Genomic DNA, 20,380 nt, shown 5'->3' on the forward strand with positions numbered 1-20,380 from the left:
TAGGTATTTAAGTTAAAACCATTGGTGTTACAGGCACTGTTAGAAAAAAAAGCATTTACGCCACGTATTTGTGCGTTACTGATAGGTATTTAAGCTAAAACCATCAGTGTTACAGGCACTGTTAAAAAAAAAGCATTTACGCCATGTATTTGTGTGTAGCGATAGGTATTTAAGCTAAAACCATTGTTGTTACAGGCACTGTTCGAGAAAAAGCATTTACGCCACATATTTGTGCGTTACTCATAGGTATTTAAGTTAAAACCATCAGTATTACAGGCACTGTTCGGGGAAAAAAAGCATTTATGCCACGTACTTGTGCGTTACTGATAGGTATTTAAGTTAAAACCATCGGTGTTACAGGCACTGTTAGAAAAAAAAGCATTTACGCCACGTATTTGTGCGTTACTGATAGGTATTTAAACTAAAACCATCAGTGTTACAGGCACTGTTCGGGGAAAAAAGCATTTACGCCACGTATTTGTGCGTTACTGATAGGTATTGAAGCAAAAACAATCAATGTTACAGGCACTGTTAGAAAAAAAAGCATTTACGCCACGTATTTGTGCGTTACTGATAGGTATTTAAGCTAAAACCATCAGTGTTACAGGCACTGTAAGAAAAAAAGCATTTACGCCACGTATTTGTGTGTTACCAATAGGCATTTAAGTTAAAACCATCGGTGTTACAGGCACTGTTAGAACAAAAAGCATTTACGCCACGTATTTAAGCTAAAACCATCGGTGTTACAGGCACTGTTCGAAAAAAAAGCATTTACGCCACATATTTGTGCGTTACTGATAGGTATTTAAGCTAAAACCATCAGTGTTACAGGCACTGTAAGAAAAAAAGCATTTACGCCACGTATTTGTGTGTTACCAATAGGTATTTAAGCTAAAACCATCAGTGTTACAGGCACTGTTCGGGGAAAAAAGCATTTACGCCACGTATTTGTGCGTTACTGATAGGTATTTAAGTTAAAACCATCGGTGTTACAGGCACTGTTAGAACAAAAAGCATTTACGCCACGTATTTAAGCTAAAACTATCGGTGTTACAGGCACTGTTCGAAAAAAAAGCATTTACGCCACATATTTGTGCGTTACTCATAGGTATTTAAGCTAAAACCATCAGTGTTACAGGCACTGTAAGAAAAAAAGCATTTACGCCACGTATTTGTGCGTTACTGATAGGTATTTAAGCTAAAACAATCAGTGTTACAGGCACTGTTTGGGGAAAAAAAGCATTTACGCCACGTATTTGTGCGTTAGCGATAGGTATTTAAGTTAAAACCATCGGTGTTACAGGCACTGTTAGAAAAAAAAGCATTTACGCCACGTATTTGTGCGTAACTCATAGGTATTTAAGCTAAAACCATCAGGGTTACAGGCACTGTAAGAAAAAAAGCATTTACGCCACGTATTTGTGCGTTACTGATAGGTATTTAAGCTAAAACAATCAGTGTTACAGGCACTGTAAGAAAAAAAGCATTTACGCCACGTATTTGTGCGTTAGCGATAGGTATTTAAGTTAAAACCATCAGTATTACAGGCACTGTTAGAAAAAAAAGCATTTACGCCACGTATTTGTGCGTTACTGATAGGTATTTAAGTTAAAACCATCGGTGTTACAGGCACTGTTAGAAAAAAAAGCATTTACGCCACGTATTTGTGCGTTACTGATAGGTATTTAAGCTAAAACCATCAGTGTTACAGGCACTGTTCGGGGAAAAAAGCATTTACGCCACATATTTGTGCGTTACTCATAGGTATTTTAGTTAAAACTATCAGTATTACAGGCACTGTCCGGCGAAAAGAAGCATTGACGCCACGTATTTGTGCGTTACTGATAGGTATTTAAGTTAAAACCATCAGTGTTAAAGGCACTGTTAGAAAAAAAAGCATTTACGCCACATATTTGTGCGTTACTGATAGGTATTTAAGTTAAAACCATCGGTGTTACAGGCACTGTTAGAAAAAAAAGCATTTACGCCACGTATTTGTGCGTTACTGATAGGTATTTAAGCTAAAAACGTCAGTGTTACAGGCACTGTTAGAAAAAAAAGCATTTACGCCACATATTTGTGCGTTACCGATAGGTATTTAAGTTAAAACCATCAGTATTACAGGCACTGTCCGGCGAAAAGAAGCATTGACGCCACGTATTTGTGCATTACTGATAGGTATTTAAGTTAAAACCATCAGTGTTAAAGGCACTGTTAGAAAAAAAAGCATTTACGCCACATATTTGTGCGTTACTGATAGGTATTTAAGTTAAAACCATCGGTGTTACAGGCACTGTTAGAAAAAAAAGCATTTACGCCACGTATTTGTGCGTTACTGATAGGTATTTAAGCTAAAACCATCAGTGTTACAGGCACTGTTCGAAAAAAAGCATTTACGCCACATATTTGTGCGTTACCGATAGGTATTTAAGTTAAAACCATCAGTATTACAGGCACTGTCCGGCGAAAAGAAGCATTGACGCCACGTATTTGCGCGTTACTCATAGGTATTTAAGTTAAAACCATCTGTGTTACAGGCACTGTTAGAAAAAAAAGCATTTACGCCACGTATTTGTGCGTTACTGATAGGTATTTAAGCTAAAACCATCGGTGTTACAGGCACTGTTCGGGGAAAAAAAGCATTTACGCCACGTATTTGTGCGTTACTGATAGGTATTTAAGCTAAAACAATCAGTGTTACAGGCACTGTTCGGGGAAAAAAAGCATTTACGCTACGTATTTGTGCATTAGCGATAGGTATTTAAGTTAAAACCATTGGTGTTACAGGCACTGTTAGAAAAAAAAGCATTTACGCCACGTATTTGTGCGTTACTGATAGGTATTTAAGCTAAAACCATCAGTGTTACAGGCACTGTTAAAAAAAAAGCATTTACGCCATGTATTTGTGTATAGCGATAGGTATTTAAGCTAAAACCATTGTTGTTACAGGCACTGTTCGAAAAAAAGCATTTACGCCACATATTTGTGCGTTACTCATAGGTATTTAAGTTAAAACCATCAGTATTACAGGCACTGTTCGGGGAAAAAAAGCATTTATGCCACGTACTTGTGCGTTACTGATAGGTATTTAAGTTAAAACCATCGGTGTTACAGGCACTGTTAGAAAAAAAAGCATTTACGCCACGTATTTGTGCATTACTGATAGGTATTTAAACTAAAACCATCAGTGTTACAGGCACTGTTCGGGGAAAAAAGCATTTACGCCACGTATTTGTGCGTTACTGATAGGTATTGAAGCAAAAACAATCAATGTTACAGGCACTGTTAGAAAAAAAAGCATTTACGCCACGTATTTGTGCGTTACTGATAGGTATTTAAGCTAAAACCATCAGTGTTACAGGCACTGTAAGAAAAAAAGCATTTACGCCACGTATTTGTGTGTTACCAATAGGCATTTAAGTTAAAACCATCGGTGTTACAGGCACTGTTAGAACAAAAAGCATTTACGCCACGTATTTAAGCTAAAACCATCGGTGTTACAGGCACTGTTCGAAAAAAAAGCATTTACGCCACATATTTGTGCGTTACTGATAGGTATTTAAGCTAAAACCATCAGTGTTACAGGCACTGTAAGAAAAAAAGCATTTACGCCACGTATTTGTGTGTTACCAATAGGTATTTAAGCTAAAACCATCAGTGTTACAGGCACTGTTCGGGGAAAAAAGCATTTACGCCACGTATTTGTGCGTTACTGATAGGTATTTAAGTTAAAACCATCGGTGTTACAGGCACTGTTAGAACAAAAAGCATTTACGCCACGTATTTATGCTAAAACTATCGGTGTTACAGGCACTGTTCGAAAAAAAAGCATTTACGCCACATATTTGTGCGTTACTCATAGGTATTTAAGCTAAAACCATCAGTGTTACAGGCACTGTAAGAAAAAAAGCATTTACGCCACGTATTTGTGCGTTACTGATAGGTATTTAAGCTAAAACAATCAGTGTTACAGGCACTGTTCGGGGAAAAAAAGCATTTACGCCACGTATTTGTGCGTTAGCGATAGGTATTTAAGTTAAAACCATCGGTGTTACAGGCACTGTTAGAAAAAAAAGCATTTACGCCACGTATTTGTGCGTAACTCATAGGTATTTAAGCTAAAACCATCAGTGTTACAGGCACTGTAAGAAAAAAAGCATTTACGCCACGTATTTGTGCGTTACTGATAGGTATTTAAGCTAAAACAATCAGTGTTACAGGCACTGTAAGAAAAAAAGCATTTACGCCACGTATTTGTGCGTTACTGATAGGTATTTAAGCTAAAACCATCAGTGTTACAGGCACTGTTAAAAAAAAAGCATTTACGCCATGTATTTGTGTATAGCGATAGGTATTTAAGCTAAAACCATTGTTGTTACAGGCACTGTTCGAAAAAAAGCATTTACGCCACATATTTGTGCGTTACTCATAGGTATTTAAGTTAAAACCATCAGTATTACAGGCACTGTTCGGGGAAAAAAAGCATTTATGCCACGTACTTGTGCGTTACTGATAGGTATTTAAGTTAAAACCATCGGTGTTACAGGCACTGTTAGAAAAAAAAGCATTTACGCCACGTATTTGTGCGTTACTGAAAGGTATTTAAACTAAAACCATCAGTGTTACAGGCACTGTTCGGGGAAAAAAGCATTTACGCCACGTATTTGTGCGTTACTGATAGGTATTGAAGCAAAAACAATCAATGTTACAGGCACTGTTAGAAAAAAAAGCATTTACGCCACGTATTTGTGCGTTACTGATAGGTATTTAAGCTAAAACCATCAGTGTTACAGGCACTGTAAGAAAAAAAGCATTTACGCCACGTATTTGTGTGTTACCAATAGGCATTTAAGTTAAAACCATCGGTGTTACAGGCACTGTTAGAACAAAAAGCATTTACGCCACGTATTTAAGCTAAAACCATCGGTGTTACAGGCACTGTTCGAAAAAAAAGCATTTACGCCACATATTTGTGCGTTACTGATAGGTATTTAAGCTAAAACCATCAGTGTTACAGGCACTGTAAGAAAAAAAGCATTTACGCCACGTATTTGTGTGTTACCAATAGGTATTTAAGCTAAAACCATCAGTGTTACAGGCACTGTTCGGGGAAAAAAGCATTTACGCCACGTATTTGTGCGTTACTGATAGGTATTTAAGTTAAAACCATCGGTGTTACAGGCACTGTTAGAACAAAAAGCATTTACGCCACGTATTTAAGCTAAAACTATCGGTGTTACAGGCACTGTTCGAAAAAAAAGCATTTACGCCACATATTTGTGCGTTACTCATAGGTATTTAAGCTAAAACCATCAGTGTTACAGGCACTGTAAGAAAAAAAGCATTTACGCCACGTATTTGTGCGTTACTGATAGGTATTTAAGCTAAAACAATCAGTGTTACAGGCACTGTTCGGGGAAAAAAAGCATTTACGCCACGTATTTGTGCGTTAGCGATAGGTATTTAAGTTAAAACCATCGGTGTTACAGGCACTGTTAGAAAAAAAAGCATTTACGCCACGTATTTGTGCGTTACTCATAGGTATTTAAGCTAAAACCATCAGTGTTACAGGCACTGTAAGAAAAAAAGCATTTACGCCACGTATTTGTGCGTTACTGATAGGTATTTAAGCTAAAACAATCAGTGTTACAGGCACTGTTCGGGGAAAAAAAGCATTTACGCTACGTATTTGTGCGTTAGCGATAGGTATTTAAGTTAAAACCATCGGTGTTACAGGCACTGTTAGAAAAAAAAGCATTTACGCCACGTATTTGTGCGTTACTGATAGGTATTTAAGCTAAAGCCATCAATGTTACAGGCACTGTTAGAAAAAAAAGCATTTATGCCACGTATTTGTGCGTTAGCGATAGGTATTTAAGCTAAAACCATCGGTGTTACAGGCACTGTTCGAAAAAAAGCATTTACGCCACATATTTGTGCGTTACTCATAGGTATTTAAGTTAAAACCATCAGTATTACAGGCACTGTTCGTGGAAAAAAAGCATTTATGCTACGTATTTGTGCGTTAGCGATAGGTATTTAAGTTAAAACCATCAGTATTACAGGCACTGTTAGAAAAAAAAGCATTTACGCCACGTATTTGTGCGTTACTGATAGGTATTTAAGCTAAAACCATCAGTGTTACAGGCACTGTTCGGGGAAAAAAGCATTTACGCCACATATTTGTGCGTTACTCATAGGTATTTTAGTTAAAACTATCAGTATTACAGGCACTGTCCAGCGAAAAGAAGCATTTACGCCACATATTTGTGCGTTACTGATAGGTATTTAAGTTAAAACCATCGGTGTTACAGGCACTGTTAGAAAAAAAAGCATTTACGCCACGTATTTGTGCGTTACTGATAGGTATTTAAGCTAAAACCATCAGTGTTACAGGCACTGTTCGAAAAAAAGCATTTACGCCACATATTTGTGCGTTACCGATAGGTATTTAAGTTAAAACCATCAGTATTACAGGCACTGTCCAGCGAAAAGAAGCATTGACGCCACGTATTTGCGCGTTACTCATAGGTATTTAAGTTAAAACCATCTGTGTTACAGGCACTGTTAGAAAAAAAAGCATTTACGCCACGTATTTGTGCGTTACTGATAGGTATTTAAGCTAAAACCATCGGTGTTACAGGCACTGTTCGGGGAAAAAAAGCATTTACGCCACGTATTTGTGCGTTACTGATAGGTATTTAAGCTAAAACAATCAGTGTTACAGGCACTGTTCGGGGAAAAAAAGCATTTACGCTACGTATTTGTGCGTTACTGATAGGTATTTAAGCTAAAACCATCAGTGTTACAGGCACTGTTAGAACAAAAAGCATTTACGCCACGTATTTAAGCTAAAACTATCGGTGTTACAGGCACTGTTCGAAAAAAAAGCATTTACGCCACATATTTGTGCGTTACTCATAGGTATTTAAGCTAAAACCATCAGTGTTACAGGCACTGTAAGAAAAAAAGCATTTACGCCACGTATTTGTGCGTTACTGATAGGTATTTAAGCTAAAACAATCAGTGTTACAGGCACTGTTCGGGGAAAAAAAGCATTTACGCCACGTATTTGTGCGTTACTGATAGGTATTTAAGCTAAAACAATCAGTGTTACAGGCACTGTTCGGGGAAAAAAAGCATTTACGCTACGTATTTGTGCGTTAGCGATAGGTATTTAAGTTAAAACCATCGGTGTTACAGGCACTGTTAGAAAAAAAAGCATTTACGCCACGTATTTGTGCGTTACTGATAGGTATTTAAGCTAAAACCATCAGTGTTACAGGCACTGTAAGAAAAAAAGCATTTACGCCACGTATTTGTGTGTTACCAATAGGCATTTAAGTTAAAACCATCGGTGTTACAGGCACTGTTAGAACAAAAAGCATTTACGCCACGTATTTAAGCTAAAACCATCGGTGTTACAGGCACTGTTCGAAAAAAAAGCATTTACGCCACATATTTGTGCGTTACTGATAGGTATTTAAGCTAAAACCATCAGTGTTACAGGCACTGTTCGGGGAAAAAAGCATTTACGCCACGTATTTGTGCGTTACTGATAGGTATTTAAGTTAAAACCATCGGTGTTACAGGCACTGTTAGAACAAAAAGCATTTACGCCACGTATTTAAGCTAAAACTATCGGTGTTACAGGCACTGTTAGAAAAAAAAGCATTTACGCCACGTATTTGTGCGTTACTGATAGGTATTTAAGCTAAAACCATCAGTGTTACAGGCACTGTTAAAAAAAAGGCATTTACGCCATGTATTTGTGTATAGCGATAGGTATTTAAGCTAAAACCATTGTTGTTACAGGCACTGTTCGAAAAAAAGCATTTACGCCACATATTTGTGCGTTACTCATAGGTATTTAAGTTAAAACCATCAGTCTTACAGGCACTGTTCGGGGAAAAAAAGCATTTATGCCACGTACTTGTGCGTTACTGATAGGTATTTAAGTTAAAACCATCGGTGTTACAGGCACTGTTAGAAAAAAAAGCATTTACGCCACGTATTTGTGCGTTACTGATAGGTATTTAAGCTAAAACCATCAGTGTTACAGGCACTGTAAGAAAAAAAGCATTTACGCCACGTATTTGTGTGTTACCAATAGGCATTTAAGTTAAAACCATCGGTGTTACAGGCACTGTTAGAACAAAAAGCATTTACGCCACGTATTTAAGCTAAAACTATCGGTGTTACAGGCACTGTTCGAAAAAAAAGCATTTACGCCACATATTTGTGCGTTACTCATAGGTATTTAAGCTAAAACCATCAGTGTTACAGGCACTGTAAGAAAAAAAGCATTTACGCCACGTATTTGTGCGTTACTGATAGGTATTTAAGCTAAAACAATCAGTGTTACAGGCACTGTTCGGGGAAAAAAAGCATTTACGCCACGTATTTGTGCGTTAGCGATAGGTATTTAAGTTAAAACCATCGGTGTTACAGGCACTGTTAGAAAAAAAAGCATTTACGCCACGTATTTGTGCGTTACTCATAGGTATTTAAGCTAAAACCATCAGTGTTACAGGCACTGTAAGAAAAAAAGCATTTACGCCACGTATTTGTGCGTTACTGATAGGTATTTAAGCTAAAACAATCAGTGTTACAGGCACTGTTCGGGGAAAAAAAGCATTTACGCTACGTATTTGTGCGTTAGCGATAGGTATTTAAGTTAAAACCATCGGTGTTACAGGCACTGTTAGAAAAAAAAGCATTTACGCCACGTATTTGTGCGTTACTGATAGGTATTTAAGCTAAAGCCATCAATGTTACAGGCACTGTTAGAAAAAAAAGCATTTATGCCACGTATTTGTGCGTTAGCGATAGGTATTTAAGCTAAAACCATCGGTGTTACAGGCACTGTTCGAAAAAAAGCATTTACGCCACATATTTGTGCGTTACTCATAGGTATTTAAGTTAAAACCATCAGTATTACAGGCACTGTTCGTGGAAAAAAAGCATTTATGCTACGTATTTGTGCGTTAGCGATAGGTATTTAAGTTAAAACCATCAGTATTACAGGCACTGTTAGAAAAAAAAGCATTTACGCCACGTATTTGTGCGTTACTGATAGGTATTTAAGCTAAAACCATCAGTGTTACAGGCACTGTTCGGGGAAAAAAGCATTTACGCCACATATTTGTGCGTTACTCATAGGTATTTTAGTTAAAACTATCAGTATTACAGGCACTGTCCAGCGAAAAGAAGCATTTACGCCACATATTTGTGCGTTACTGATAGGTATTTAAGTTAAAACCATCGGTGTTACAGGCACTGTTAGAAAAAAAAGCATTTACGCCACGTATTTGTGCGTTACTGATAGGTATTTAAGCTAAAACCATCAGTGTTACAGGCACTGTTCGAAAAAAAGCATTTACGCCACATATTTGTGCGTTACCGATAGGTATTTAAGTTAAAACCATCAGTATTACAGGCACTGTCCAGCGAAAAGAAGCATTGACGCCACGTATTTGCGCGTTACTCATAGGTATTTAAGTTAAAACCATCTGTGTTACAGGCACTGTTAGAAAAAAAAGCATTTACGCCACGTATTTGTGCGTTACTGATAGGTATTTAAGCTAAAACCATCGGTGTTACAGGCACTGTTCGGGGAAAAAAAGCATTTACGCCACGTATTTGTGCGTTACTGATAGGTATTTAAGCTAAAACAATCAGTGTTACAGGCACTGTTCGGGGAAAAAAAGCATTTACGCTACGTATTTGTGCGTTACTGATAGGTATTTAAGCTAAAACCATCAGTGTTACAGGCACTGTTAGAACAAAAAGCATTTACGCCACGTATTTAAGCTAAAACTATCGGTGTTACAGGCACTGTTCGAAAAAAAAGCATTTACGCCACATATTTGTGCGTTACTCATAGGTATTTAAGCTAAAACCATCAGTGTTACAGGCACTGTAAGAAAAAAAGCATTTACGCCACGTATTTGTGCGTTACTGATAGGTATTTAAGCTAAAACAATCAGTGTTACAGGCACTGTTCGGGGAAAAAAAGCATTTACGCCACGTATTTGTGCGTTACTGATAGGTATTTAAGCTAAAACAATCAGTGTTACAGGCACTGTTCGGGGAAAAAAAGCATTTACGCTACGTATTTGTGCGTTAGCGATAGGTATTTAAGTTAAAACCATCGGTGTTACAGGCACTGTTAGAAAAAAAAGCATTTACGCCACGTATTTGTGCGTTACTGATAGGTATTTAAGCTAAAACTATCAGTGTTACAGGCACTGTAAGAAAAAAAGCATTTACGCCACGTATTTGTGTGTTACCAATAGGCATTTAAGTTAAAACCATCGGTGTTACAGGCACTGTTAGAACAAAAAGCATTTACGCCACGTATTTAAGCTAAAACCATCGGTGTTACAGGCACTGTTCGAAAAAAAAGCATTTACGCCACATATTTGTGCGTTACTGATAGGTATTTAAGCTAAAACCATCAGTGTTACAGGCACTGTTCGGGGAAAAAAGCATTTACGCCACGTATTTGTGCGTTACTGATAGGTATTTAAGTTAAAACCATCGGTGTTACAGGCACTGTTAGAACAAAAAGCATTTACGCCACGTATTTAAGCTAAAACTATCGGTGTTACAGGCACTGTTAGAAAAAAAAGCATTTACGCCACGTATTTGTGCGTTACTGATAGGTATTTAAGCTAAAACCATCAGTGTTACAGGCACTGTTAAAAAAAAAGCATTTACGCCATGTATTTGTGTATAGCGATAGGTATTTAAGCTAAAACCATTGTTGTTACAGGCACTGTTCGAAAAAAAGCATTTACGCCACATATTTGTGCGTTACTCATAGGTATTTAAGTTAAAACCATCAGTCTTACAGGCACTGTTCGGGGAAAAAAAGCATTTATGCCACGTATTTGTGCGTTAGCGATAGGTATTTAAGTTAAAACCATCAGTATTACAGGCACTGTTAGAAAAAAAAGCATTTACGCCACGTATTTGTGCGTTACTGATAGGTATTTAAACTAAAACCATCAGTGTTACAGGCACTGTTCGGGGAAATAAGCATTTACGCCACGTATTTGTGCGTTACTGATAGGTATTGAAGCAAAAACCATCAATGTTACAGGCACTGTTAGAAAAAAAAGCATTTACGCCACGTATTTGTGCGTTACTGATAGGTATTTAAGTTAAAACCATCGGTGTTACAGGCACTGTTAGAACAAAAAGCATTTACGCCACGTATTTAAGCTAAAACCATCGGTGTTACAGGCACTGTTCGAAAAAAAAGCATTTACGCCACATATTTGTGCGTTACTGATAGGTATTTAAGCTAAAACCATCAGTGTTACAGGCACTGTAAGAAAAAAAGCATTTACGCCACGTATTTGTGTGTTACCAATAGGTATTTAAGCTAAAACCATCAGTGTTACAGGCACTGTTCGGGGAAAAAAGCATTTACGCCACGTATTTGTGCGTTACTGATAGGTATTTAAGTTAAAACCATCGGTGTTACAGGCACTGTTAGAACAAAAAGCATTTACGCCACGTATTTAAGCTAAAACTATCGGTGTTACAGGCACTGTTAGAAAAAAAAGCATTTGCGGCATGTATTTGTTTATGTTATGTTACCATTATGTTGCGTTTAATTAAAAGTTTAAATATGTGTAAATATCTCATATTACAATGTGCACACCTGCGGCTTATAATCCGGTGCAGTCTTTACAAATACAAAATGGAATTTTTTTTTTAAATTAGAGGGTGCAGCTTATATTAAGGTGGGCTCTATAGTCTGGAATTTATTTGTCATTACAACATGACATATTATCACAGAGCTAAGTTCATTTGTGTCAATAACCCCTTTAAACAAGAGATGGAAAACAACATTAGCATTCAATTTGAGTCAGCTTACTGTACCTTTAGCTGCTGGTAATTCCACTTTTCACCCCATGGATCCTAACTTTGTGGTAAGCAGGTAGTTGTGGAATTTTTCTTTTTTTCCCCCAATCTTTCTTTTTTCTTTTTCTTTTGCTTCCTTGATTATTTGGAACAGTGGTGAACGACTCTAATGCACCAAAAAACATATACCAGGAAAACATTGTGATGATGATATGACTTGTGACATATAAACAAATAAATGGTTCAAATCTCAGGAGGTGTTTTAGGGTTTTAATTTCAGTTTGACGTTTTCTATGTTATATTGTGAATAAAATATTGTTTTATGAGCTCCAATCTTAATGTGCGCAAGTACACTGTATAAGTACTGAATGTAAGAGCTATAAGTGTGCTGTAAGTAGAGTAAAAAGAGCAAAAACAGCTGGTATGGACTGAGCTGACACTTACGGATTACACATTTCTTTTGAGGTAAGTGAGCGCTGAAGATCAGGTTCACATGTTATGGGGGAGGTAAACTGTGGTCCATGTATGGAGAGTCTTACCCTAATATATGTTCACAGATGAGCCTACAATAGTCGCTGTGAGAGCTGGTGATGAGGAGAAGAACTTTCCCGGCATTTTTCATGCTGCGCAGCCATGTTTTCATTGAGTCCGAGCAAGGCTGCAAATACCGGCCAGGATCCTTCTTCACACTGGGGAAGTATGTCCCTGCATCGTCTGCATAGCGACACACACACACAATTAGACAAATGAATGATATGTAAACAAAGCTTTTGCTTATATTACCAATAATGAAGTGCAAGTTGTCTTTACAGTATTATCCTCTGTAGGAGAGAGAACCCTCCAGTACCAATCAGAAGTCCAGTTATAAGGGCATATACAAAGAGCGTATGACGTAAAAAATTTCTCATCAAAAATTCCTTTTGTCTTCAACAGGTCTTAAAAAGACATCAATTCAAATACAGAAAACAATATGACATGACATAATACACTTCCTCTTTCAACAAAAAATAAGCCAAAACACAGAAGCAGTGTGTGAAAAAAAGCCCAGGAAACTAAGGGGGTAAGCAGCAGCCAGGTGCTGCTGATCAGTGCTCGGATTAATTGATCATCAATAGATCAATCAGTTGTGATGTGCCGGCCTTATCGGCAGCAAGTCTGTGTAGCTCTCAATTTTGTTCATTGTTTATGTAATTCTATGTAATTTTTAGTTTCTATCTAAACTTTTTTAGTGATCTGCTTTTTACTTACATTTCCTTTTATTTTTATTTGTATTCATTTTGACAATGTGCACTGCTGCCAGTACCAGAGCGGTGTACAAAAGAGAAGAACTGTTGGCAGTCCTGGCTGAACGACAACACACCAGACTCATGTGTGGATACCCGGCTTCACAGCCGTACAGGCAGATCGTGACCGGAGTACGAGCGGTAAGCGGAAAGGTGGGGGTATTATCCTGATTTTTAATCAAAGATTGGTTAACCCCCACGATGTGACCGTTAAGGAGAGAATATGCTGTCCAGACATTGAACTGCTGTCAGTTGGTTTCCGTGCGTTCTATGCGCCCAGAGAGTCTCTCTATCCTCCTGCCTGACTGGCTTTGTACAGTATGTATGTATAAAAACATATTCTAGAATCAAACCTTAGGCCATCTTTCTGACAGCTAAACTTGGCCAAAACTGGTTCAAGCAACAGTAAAATAAGACCAAGCAGAGCTAGAAATCTACAGCAGAATAGTGGAAAAAGAAATGACTGAATGTGTAGGCTTGCATTTACCTCATTTTATGACCTGGCAAGGAGCAGATCATTTTCAAATTTGTTTAAGGTAAAACCTTAGAAATTACTTCATTTTTCACAACAATACCATGTGAGGATGCAACCCATCCCAAACCCAAAGTGGGTAATCAGGCACTTCTAACTGAGAACCATGGTCTCATGGCAAACACAAGTGAAAAACCACAACAAAAATCCTCACCTCCAAGCGTTAACATGACCAACAGTGGTGCTAAGGATGAGTCTTCAACTGTATTCATCTTTTTTCATTGTGAAGAGAAGGGAAATGTGATAAAATTGTATCTGAAGGGGTTTACAGAACAGGAAACAAGGCTTCATTATCATTATTATTGTTTTTATTCAAACATTTCATGACCTTAATGTGGTATTTTCTCTCAAGTTCAAAGAGGTACCAAAAGAGTGAGAAGTTTTGCAAGCAGGAGAAAACCGAGGTTAGGATATGGGGGGTCAGTGGCAGGTAATCATGAGGTGTGCAGTTTACCCCGGCAGAGAGTGGCAGCTCTTCAGGAGCATCACTGGCAACTCGGAGTGCCGTAGATTATGTTCACACTGTGATACAAATTGTCCTCTTCCGACAGGACATACTTCTTTTGTTTTATTATCTGTGTGAACAGCAAAAAGCTCCATGAAACTGCCTGCTTACTATTCCAATCTGCCACACATGAATAAGTGGCAACAGTACCATTTTGAGGCTTCGCAGACCCATAAATCTGTAGTTTTCAGTTTACGTTCACGTTTATGTTCACATTAAAGTTGCAGTGTGTAACAAAGACTAATAGCAAAGAAATATGGGAATAAGAAATTCAATACATTATCAAAAATTATGTTTCTATTAGTATCAAGCCACTTTGCGAAATAAGTTGTTGCTTTTTGCAGCAGCAGCAGGAGTATGGTCATATTATGGGAGTGAAAGAGCCAAATAAAGATAACTGAGCACCTGGCAGTGGCTACAAAGGTAATTAGTGGATCATCTATTGTCTTGAATGTGCGTTAGCTTGGAAAGGCTAATGACTAGCATCTCTGAGCTGGTGACCCACTGCATGAGACTTCCTTAGCTAGGCATGATCCAATGAGTAGCTTTGTTTCAATGATTTACCGCCGAGGTCACCCTCTGATTTACCAGTGCCAGCTACTCAGTTACCAGTGCCAGCTCATCACTGACGGATCAGTAGCTGTCTTCTGCAGGAATGTAGCCTCCTGCTTTAAGTATATAGCGTATGCCGAGTAGTCAATGCTCTTATATTTGCCCCTTTTATTGTGCCATAGTCCTATTACTACCATAAAAGACCATGCAGAGAGCACGACAAAAGAAAAAGTGAATGAATCAGTGGCTGTTTCATGAGAAGTTTGAGCGTCATCTAAGTAACAAAAACATGAAGCGTAGAAGTGAATTGAAGAAAAGCAAAAAACTTTTTATGGTGGTGGTACAAGAGGAGTGACCACCTGGGTCACTAGGTACAGGTCGGTAAACATCCAATCTCACAAGAGCTGAAACATGTTTGGTAAATGCTATGACATCCTGAGCAGGCTTGTGTGACTGTAAGTGGGAATTATCCTCTGTGTAGGATCAATATTCACATCAAATTGTTTTTGGTGTTGTTTCAAAAACCTGTGAAAAATTAACTGCAATCAAGTGACTGACGAATCCTGATAAGTCTGGTGTGGAAAGTATTGTAGGAAGTTATTCTGTCTTTCAACAGTAAGGTAGCCGGGAACGGCCATGGATTCTTCTATGCACCGTTATCTCGTGATAACGATCTTTGTTATATCGAGATAACGAAATAACAAGTCATTAAAATAACGAGATAACGGTGCATAAAAAATTTTAAAAATCCATGGCCATTCTTGGCTTCCGTACAACAGAACAATGATGGCCATTAAACCATTAAAAGTTCAAAACTAATCTGGCAGAGGTCCTGACTCAGCGAAACGACCTTTGGAAGCTTTTCTATTAAGAAAACAAACATGACATTTCTCTTTCATTCATATTTCTCTAGGTTATTACCGTTATAAAAAAATGATTTAAAATAGTACATAAGCAAACATACAAACACTTATTTTCTTGAAAGAACTCTAAAGTTTGGGATTGTTCAGAGTATGTAGAACACTGCACTTTGGATGGTGGCCTCCTCTGACAAGCAAAAAACAAGCAAGATCTTTGCTGCATCTCACTTTCTCAGAAAGAAAGCTTGATTGATTGTCTTAGTTTGAAATGTTTGCACATGCTGCCCTCCAGAGGTAGAATATGATAATACTTTGAAGATGGAAAAGACAAACATCAGTACAGGGTTGCAACCACAAGATGACGACAAACTTAATGTATTTTTCAGTTGCGTAACATTACAACAATCAGAGCGTTGACTTTTCAGGCTCCTCTCCTGTGGAAGCAGTCTGTGGAGCAGAAGTCGAATTACAAACTTTGTTTAACTCACAAAACCTCTGAGCACTATTATTATTTCAGTTTTCATTGCAATATCACATTTAGTTATGGTTAATTGTGGTCATTATTTAAATTTTCTTATCCTTGCTGAAAAAGTGCTTTATAAATTAAGACTGATTGATTCACAAATCGGTCAAAATTCACAAAAGGTCAAGACTGCCATCAGAAATAAAATTCACACTTCTGAAAACATTTCAGATGTAAATATCTGATGATGAATACATTTCCTCTGAAGTCTTAATTGTGCCCTTGGATCATTACCCCGTCAGTGAAGCAGAAGAAGGGCTGAACAACGTTTGAGCCGCAGGATGAGAGCTGCCCCTTCTCTGAGATGCTGCAACAGAGAGCAGGACCTGCCTCATTACCCACAGCCAGGGAGGTCAGCTGAGGGAGGATAACAAATCTTCTACCACTAAATCCCATATCACAGTGTGTGAGAGGGTAAACAAAAACAGACCTCACCCCTCTAGTCTGTCTTACATTTGATTAAATGCCATTATGAAGAGACGCAACAGGAGCACTTCAGTTCTGCAGTAGGAATTTACCACCCACTTACACATCTTACAGATTTTAGTACAAAAGAGTGGCCAGTTAATTCAACAGGCCAATCTGTATTACTGTCTAAAACCTCTGAAAAGTGAAAACTTTCACCGCATGTTGAAATGGGAAACGAGGCTGTTGAAACAGCTGCCAGTTTCCCTGCATCCCTCTTGAATTCTGAAAATTACTCACCAATGTTGTCTGATCAGGGTTTGAATGAAAGCACATAAGTTGCAAACATGTTTGCAAAAAATGAAATGTAGAAATAAGTGGCTTTTGTTTGAAGAATTCAGATTTCAGATTTATTCATTCTTTTCTCTAACACCCAGCACAAGGACAGGAAGTCTGGGTCCTGATATCTGTTCTCACTTATTTGCCCCCCTGATGTATCGTCAGACTGCAGCAGGTGGGCTTCTCAGATTGCATTTTTTTATTTGGGTGACTCCAGACATAAAGTCTCAGTATAAACTTTGAAAGGAACTTCCTTCCTGAAAGAATGCTGCCAGGTCATCTGTTATCTCTCTTTTTTATTTTTGACTGATGAAGCACTCCGGCTAAAACAGTACTGTACAGAAGCATGTGATCAAACATGCTTGTGTGTGTGTGTGTGTGTGTGTGTGTGTGTGCATGAGTGCAGCCCTGGCTGTGAATCTAGGACCGATGTGCCCTAAGGGCCCGCAGGCCTGTGGCTGGGCACCACAGTTCAGGCCTGGTGCCAAACCCGGACCACTGCCCGGCTTCAGAGAGGGAACCACTACAGGCAGCAGCTCAATCTCTTTCACACATCAAAGTAGCCTGACAGGATACACAACTCAACAGTTACAGTGCAAAATAGGGTCGAGAGCCACACCAAAAGTGATGGGACATTTATTTTCTTGGTATCCTTGTAAATCAACAGGGAAGATGAAAGTTAGAAAAATAAATACAGAAAAATGTGCATTTCGCATTTCCTTATTATACATAATAAGCATCAATCTCTGTATATAGTGTATAAAACACAAGGGTACAGTCTCTGAGAGGAGGCTGTAATCTGCAGTGCTTTGTCTTGTGCAGCATCCAGACATACAGTGTTTCCCAGCACCTGTCTGAACCACGTGGAAAACACTGGCCAGGCCATTTTGTCTGTGTACTTTCCATTTTTAGTAGACCACAAATTGCTGCATCATGTCCCTCATGGTGCACAGTTTTTTTTCATGTCTTTGGTGAGTCACAGAGGACAAAATCTTAAAATAACACTGATCATAAGACAAATGCAGAGTAGCTATAGTAGACCTGTCAAAAAGCAGACACTGTCAGTCCACCATAGACTTAAATTATGGATAACATGTCATATTTGCCTCTGTCTGCATTTACTGTCCATCAACAGCTAACAAAGCTTTAGAAGCCCCGTGCTGCCTCTCCTCTGAGCTGTACTGTTATCAGGTGTCACAGGTCTGACTGTCCATGGTAGGGATGAAATTGGGATGGAGACTCAGCATTGCAAAGATGACGGACTTACTTGATGGAATATTTTCTATAGTCAGACTGTCCAATTGTCACTGTGGGATAGTCAATATAATGAAATAGGCCTGAGAATGTGCTTTAGCGATGGATCTGCTAAGCAAAACTGCTGCTAATAATGATAATAATAATAACAATAATAACAACAATAATCCATCCACTCAAACTTTTTCCCCCTGCATGATAGTTGGTGGATTGATGCATATATAAGTTTGATACTAGCCCTCTCATCAAACTTCTGTTTAGACAGGATACAAAACAAGCGAAGCACTCAAACTCAAACATAGGATCTACTAGGATCAGAGACCGTAATGCTAGTGTAAGTTTTTCTTAGCTTTTTTATTCATTTAATATCTGCTGTTGAGAAAGTGACTTAAACCTATCGATGGGTGAAACCGGTTTTCTAGTAGCCTCGGTTGGACCTTCAGAAATCAGTCAGAGTAATCGGCGGCTGTGAACAGCTAGTTCACCACTCCTTGGTGAACTCTCGGTGGGCGGTCTCAGCCAAGTGTAATCAGCTAACACGTGAACTGTCGCGTCCAATTGTGAGCACAGCATAAAATATGGGGTTACGGCTGAAGCGTCAGTCCTCTTGTTCAGCCATTCTCGTGTGAAGACATTCTTGGGTAAAGACTCGCGTGTCTACCTGTGCGTGTCCACTGAGCAAGGCCTCTAAACTAAACCTGTCCTACTTGCCATATGTCGCTCCGGCCTCGCCAACTGCCCACCAAACCCGTTCGATCCTCCCAGTCCCACCCTTGGCATAATGATACCCATTTAGCTGCACACCAACCTCAGAGCTGCAGAAAGGAAATGGCACAAATCAAAAGATCCTGCAGATCTAACCAAATTCCAGTCACGACAGTCATCATTCTCAGCCAGTGTCAATGATGCAAAAAAGGCTTTCTATATACTATATTATATAGCTTGTTATATCTTCATTTGTAAGTCACTTTGGATAAAAGCGTCTGCTAAATACATAAACAGAAACAGACAAGATTCACAGTACTACTGACACCCGGAAACTATTTTCCACCTTCAAAACTCTACTTAACCTTCCATCACCTGCTACCAATTTGACGGCAGACACCTTTGCCTAATTTTTTACTGACAAAGTGGCAGCTATAAGCAAACAGTTCACCAAACTGCCCACACCCAAACCTTCCCTAATCATGTGTGCCAATAACTCAGCATGCAAAAGTCCTACAGAAACCAGACTACAGAGTTGCAGACTACAACATCAAGGATGGACAAAGCCCCAATGACCCCTCTCTGCCCGACGCACTCAACAACTTTTACGCCCAATTTGAGGACCCAAGCACAGCGCCAGACTCACCCCTTCACCAGAAGAGGAGCTCCAGCAGAAGTGAGGAGGACCGTCCAGGGGATTAACCCTCGCAAAGCTGCTGGTCCTGACAGGAAGAACCGATCCACAGAGGACGCCATATCTTCTGTGATCCACACAGCCCTCACCCACTCTTATGGACTCTTATGTTTGGCTGCTCTTTGTGGACTTTACATCAGCATTCAATACAATCATATCACAGACCCTGATTCAAAAACTCAACACACTCAAACTAAGCTCCACCATTTGCAACTGGGTTCTGGACTTTTAACAGACAAGTCACAGTCTGTGAGAATCCATGATGTCTCCTTCTCCCCCATCACCCTCAGCACCGGCTCCCCCTAGGGCTGTGTGTTGAGCCCCCTCCTGTTCACCCTTCACACACGACTGCACAGTGAAACATCTGAGCCGTCTGATTGTGAACTTTGCGGACGACACTGCTGTGTTTGGATGCATCATCAATAATGATGAGTCCGATTACAGGCAGGAGATGGTGCAGAGAGAACAACCTCTGCATCAACGTGAAGAAGACCAAGGAGATGATCGTGGACTTCAGAAGGGGCAGACCCCTCCCCCCTCCCCTGCACATCGGAGAGACAGCGATGGACGTGTTCTCCGACTATAGGTACCTATACTAATGGTTGACACTGTCAACCATTGTATCCTTTTGTCCATACTGTCTAGCATGGGCATCACAGGGAGAGCACACTCCTGGTTTGAAACATACCTCACTGGTCGGTCATTCAAAGTATCCTGGCTTGGTCACACTTCTGCACTGCACCACCTCGCCAAAGGGGTCCCCCAAGGTTCAGTATTGGGACCTCTTCTCTTTGCCATATACATTACCTCACTGGGCCAGATCATCCGATCACATGGCTTCTCATACCAAT

General features: G+C 39.2%; 1 protein-coding gene across 1 annotated transcript in view; it reads right to left on the bottom strand.

The window, feature by feature from the left end:
• The window catches only part of nt5dc1 (5'-nucleotidase domain containing 1), a 124,045-nt gene that overhangs the window by 79,122 nt on the left and 24,543 nt on the right, over positions 1–20,380 (bottom strand). The window contains exon 7 of the mRNA XM_072362796.1: positions 12,417–12,591. Within this exon, the coding sequence (XP_072218897.1) occupies positions 12,417–12,591 (175 nt within the window). The remainder of the gene's footprint in view (positions 1–12,416; positions 12,592–20,380) is intronic.

Source organism: Leuresthes tenuis, unplaced genomic scaffold, assembly GCF_036924035.1.
Source record: "Leuresthes tenuis unplaced genomic scaffold, fLeuTen1.0.hap1 SCAF_13, whole genome shotgun sequence".
In the NCBI taxonomy this organism is placed as follows: Eukaryota; Metazoa; Chordata; class Actinopteri; order Atheriniformes; family Atherinopsidae; genus Leuresthes; species Leuresthes tenuis.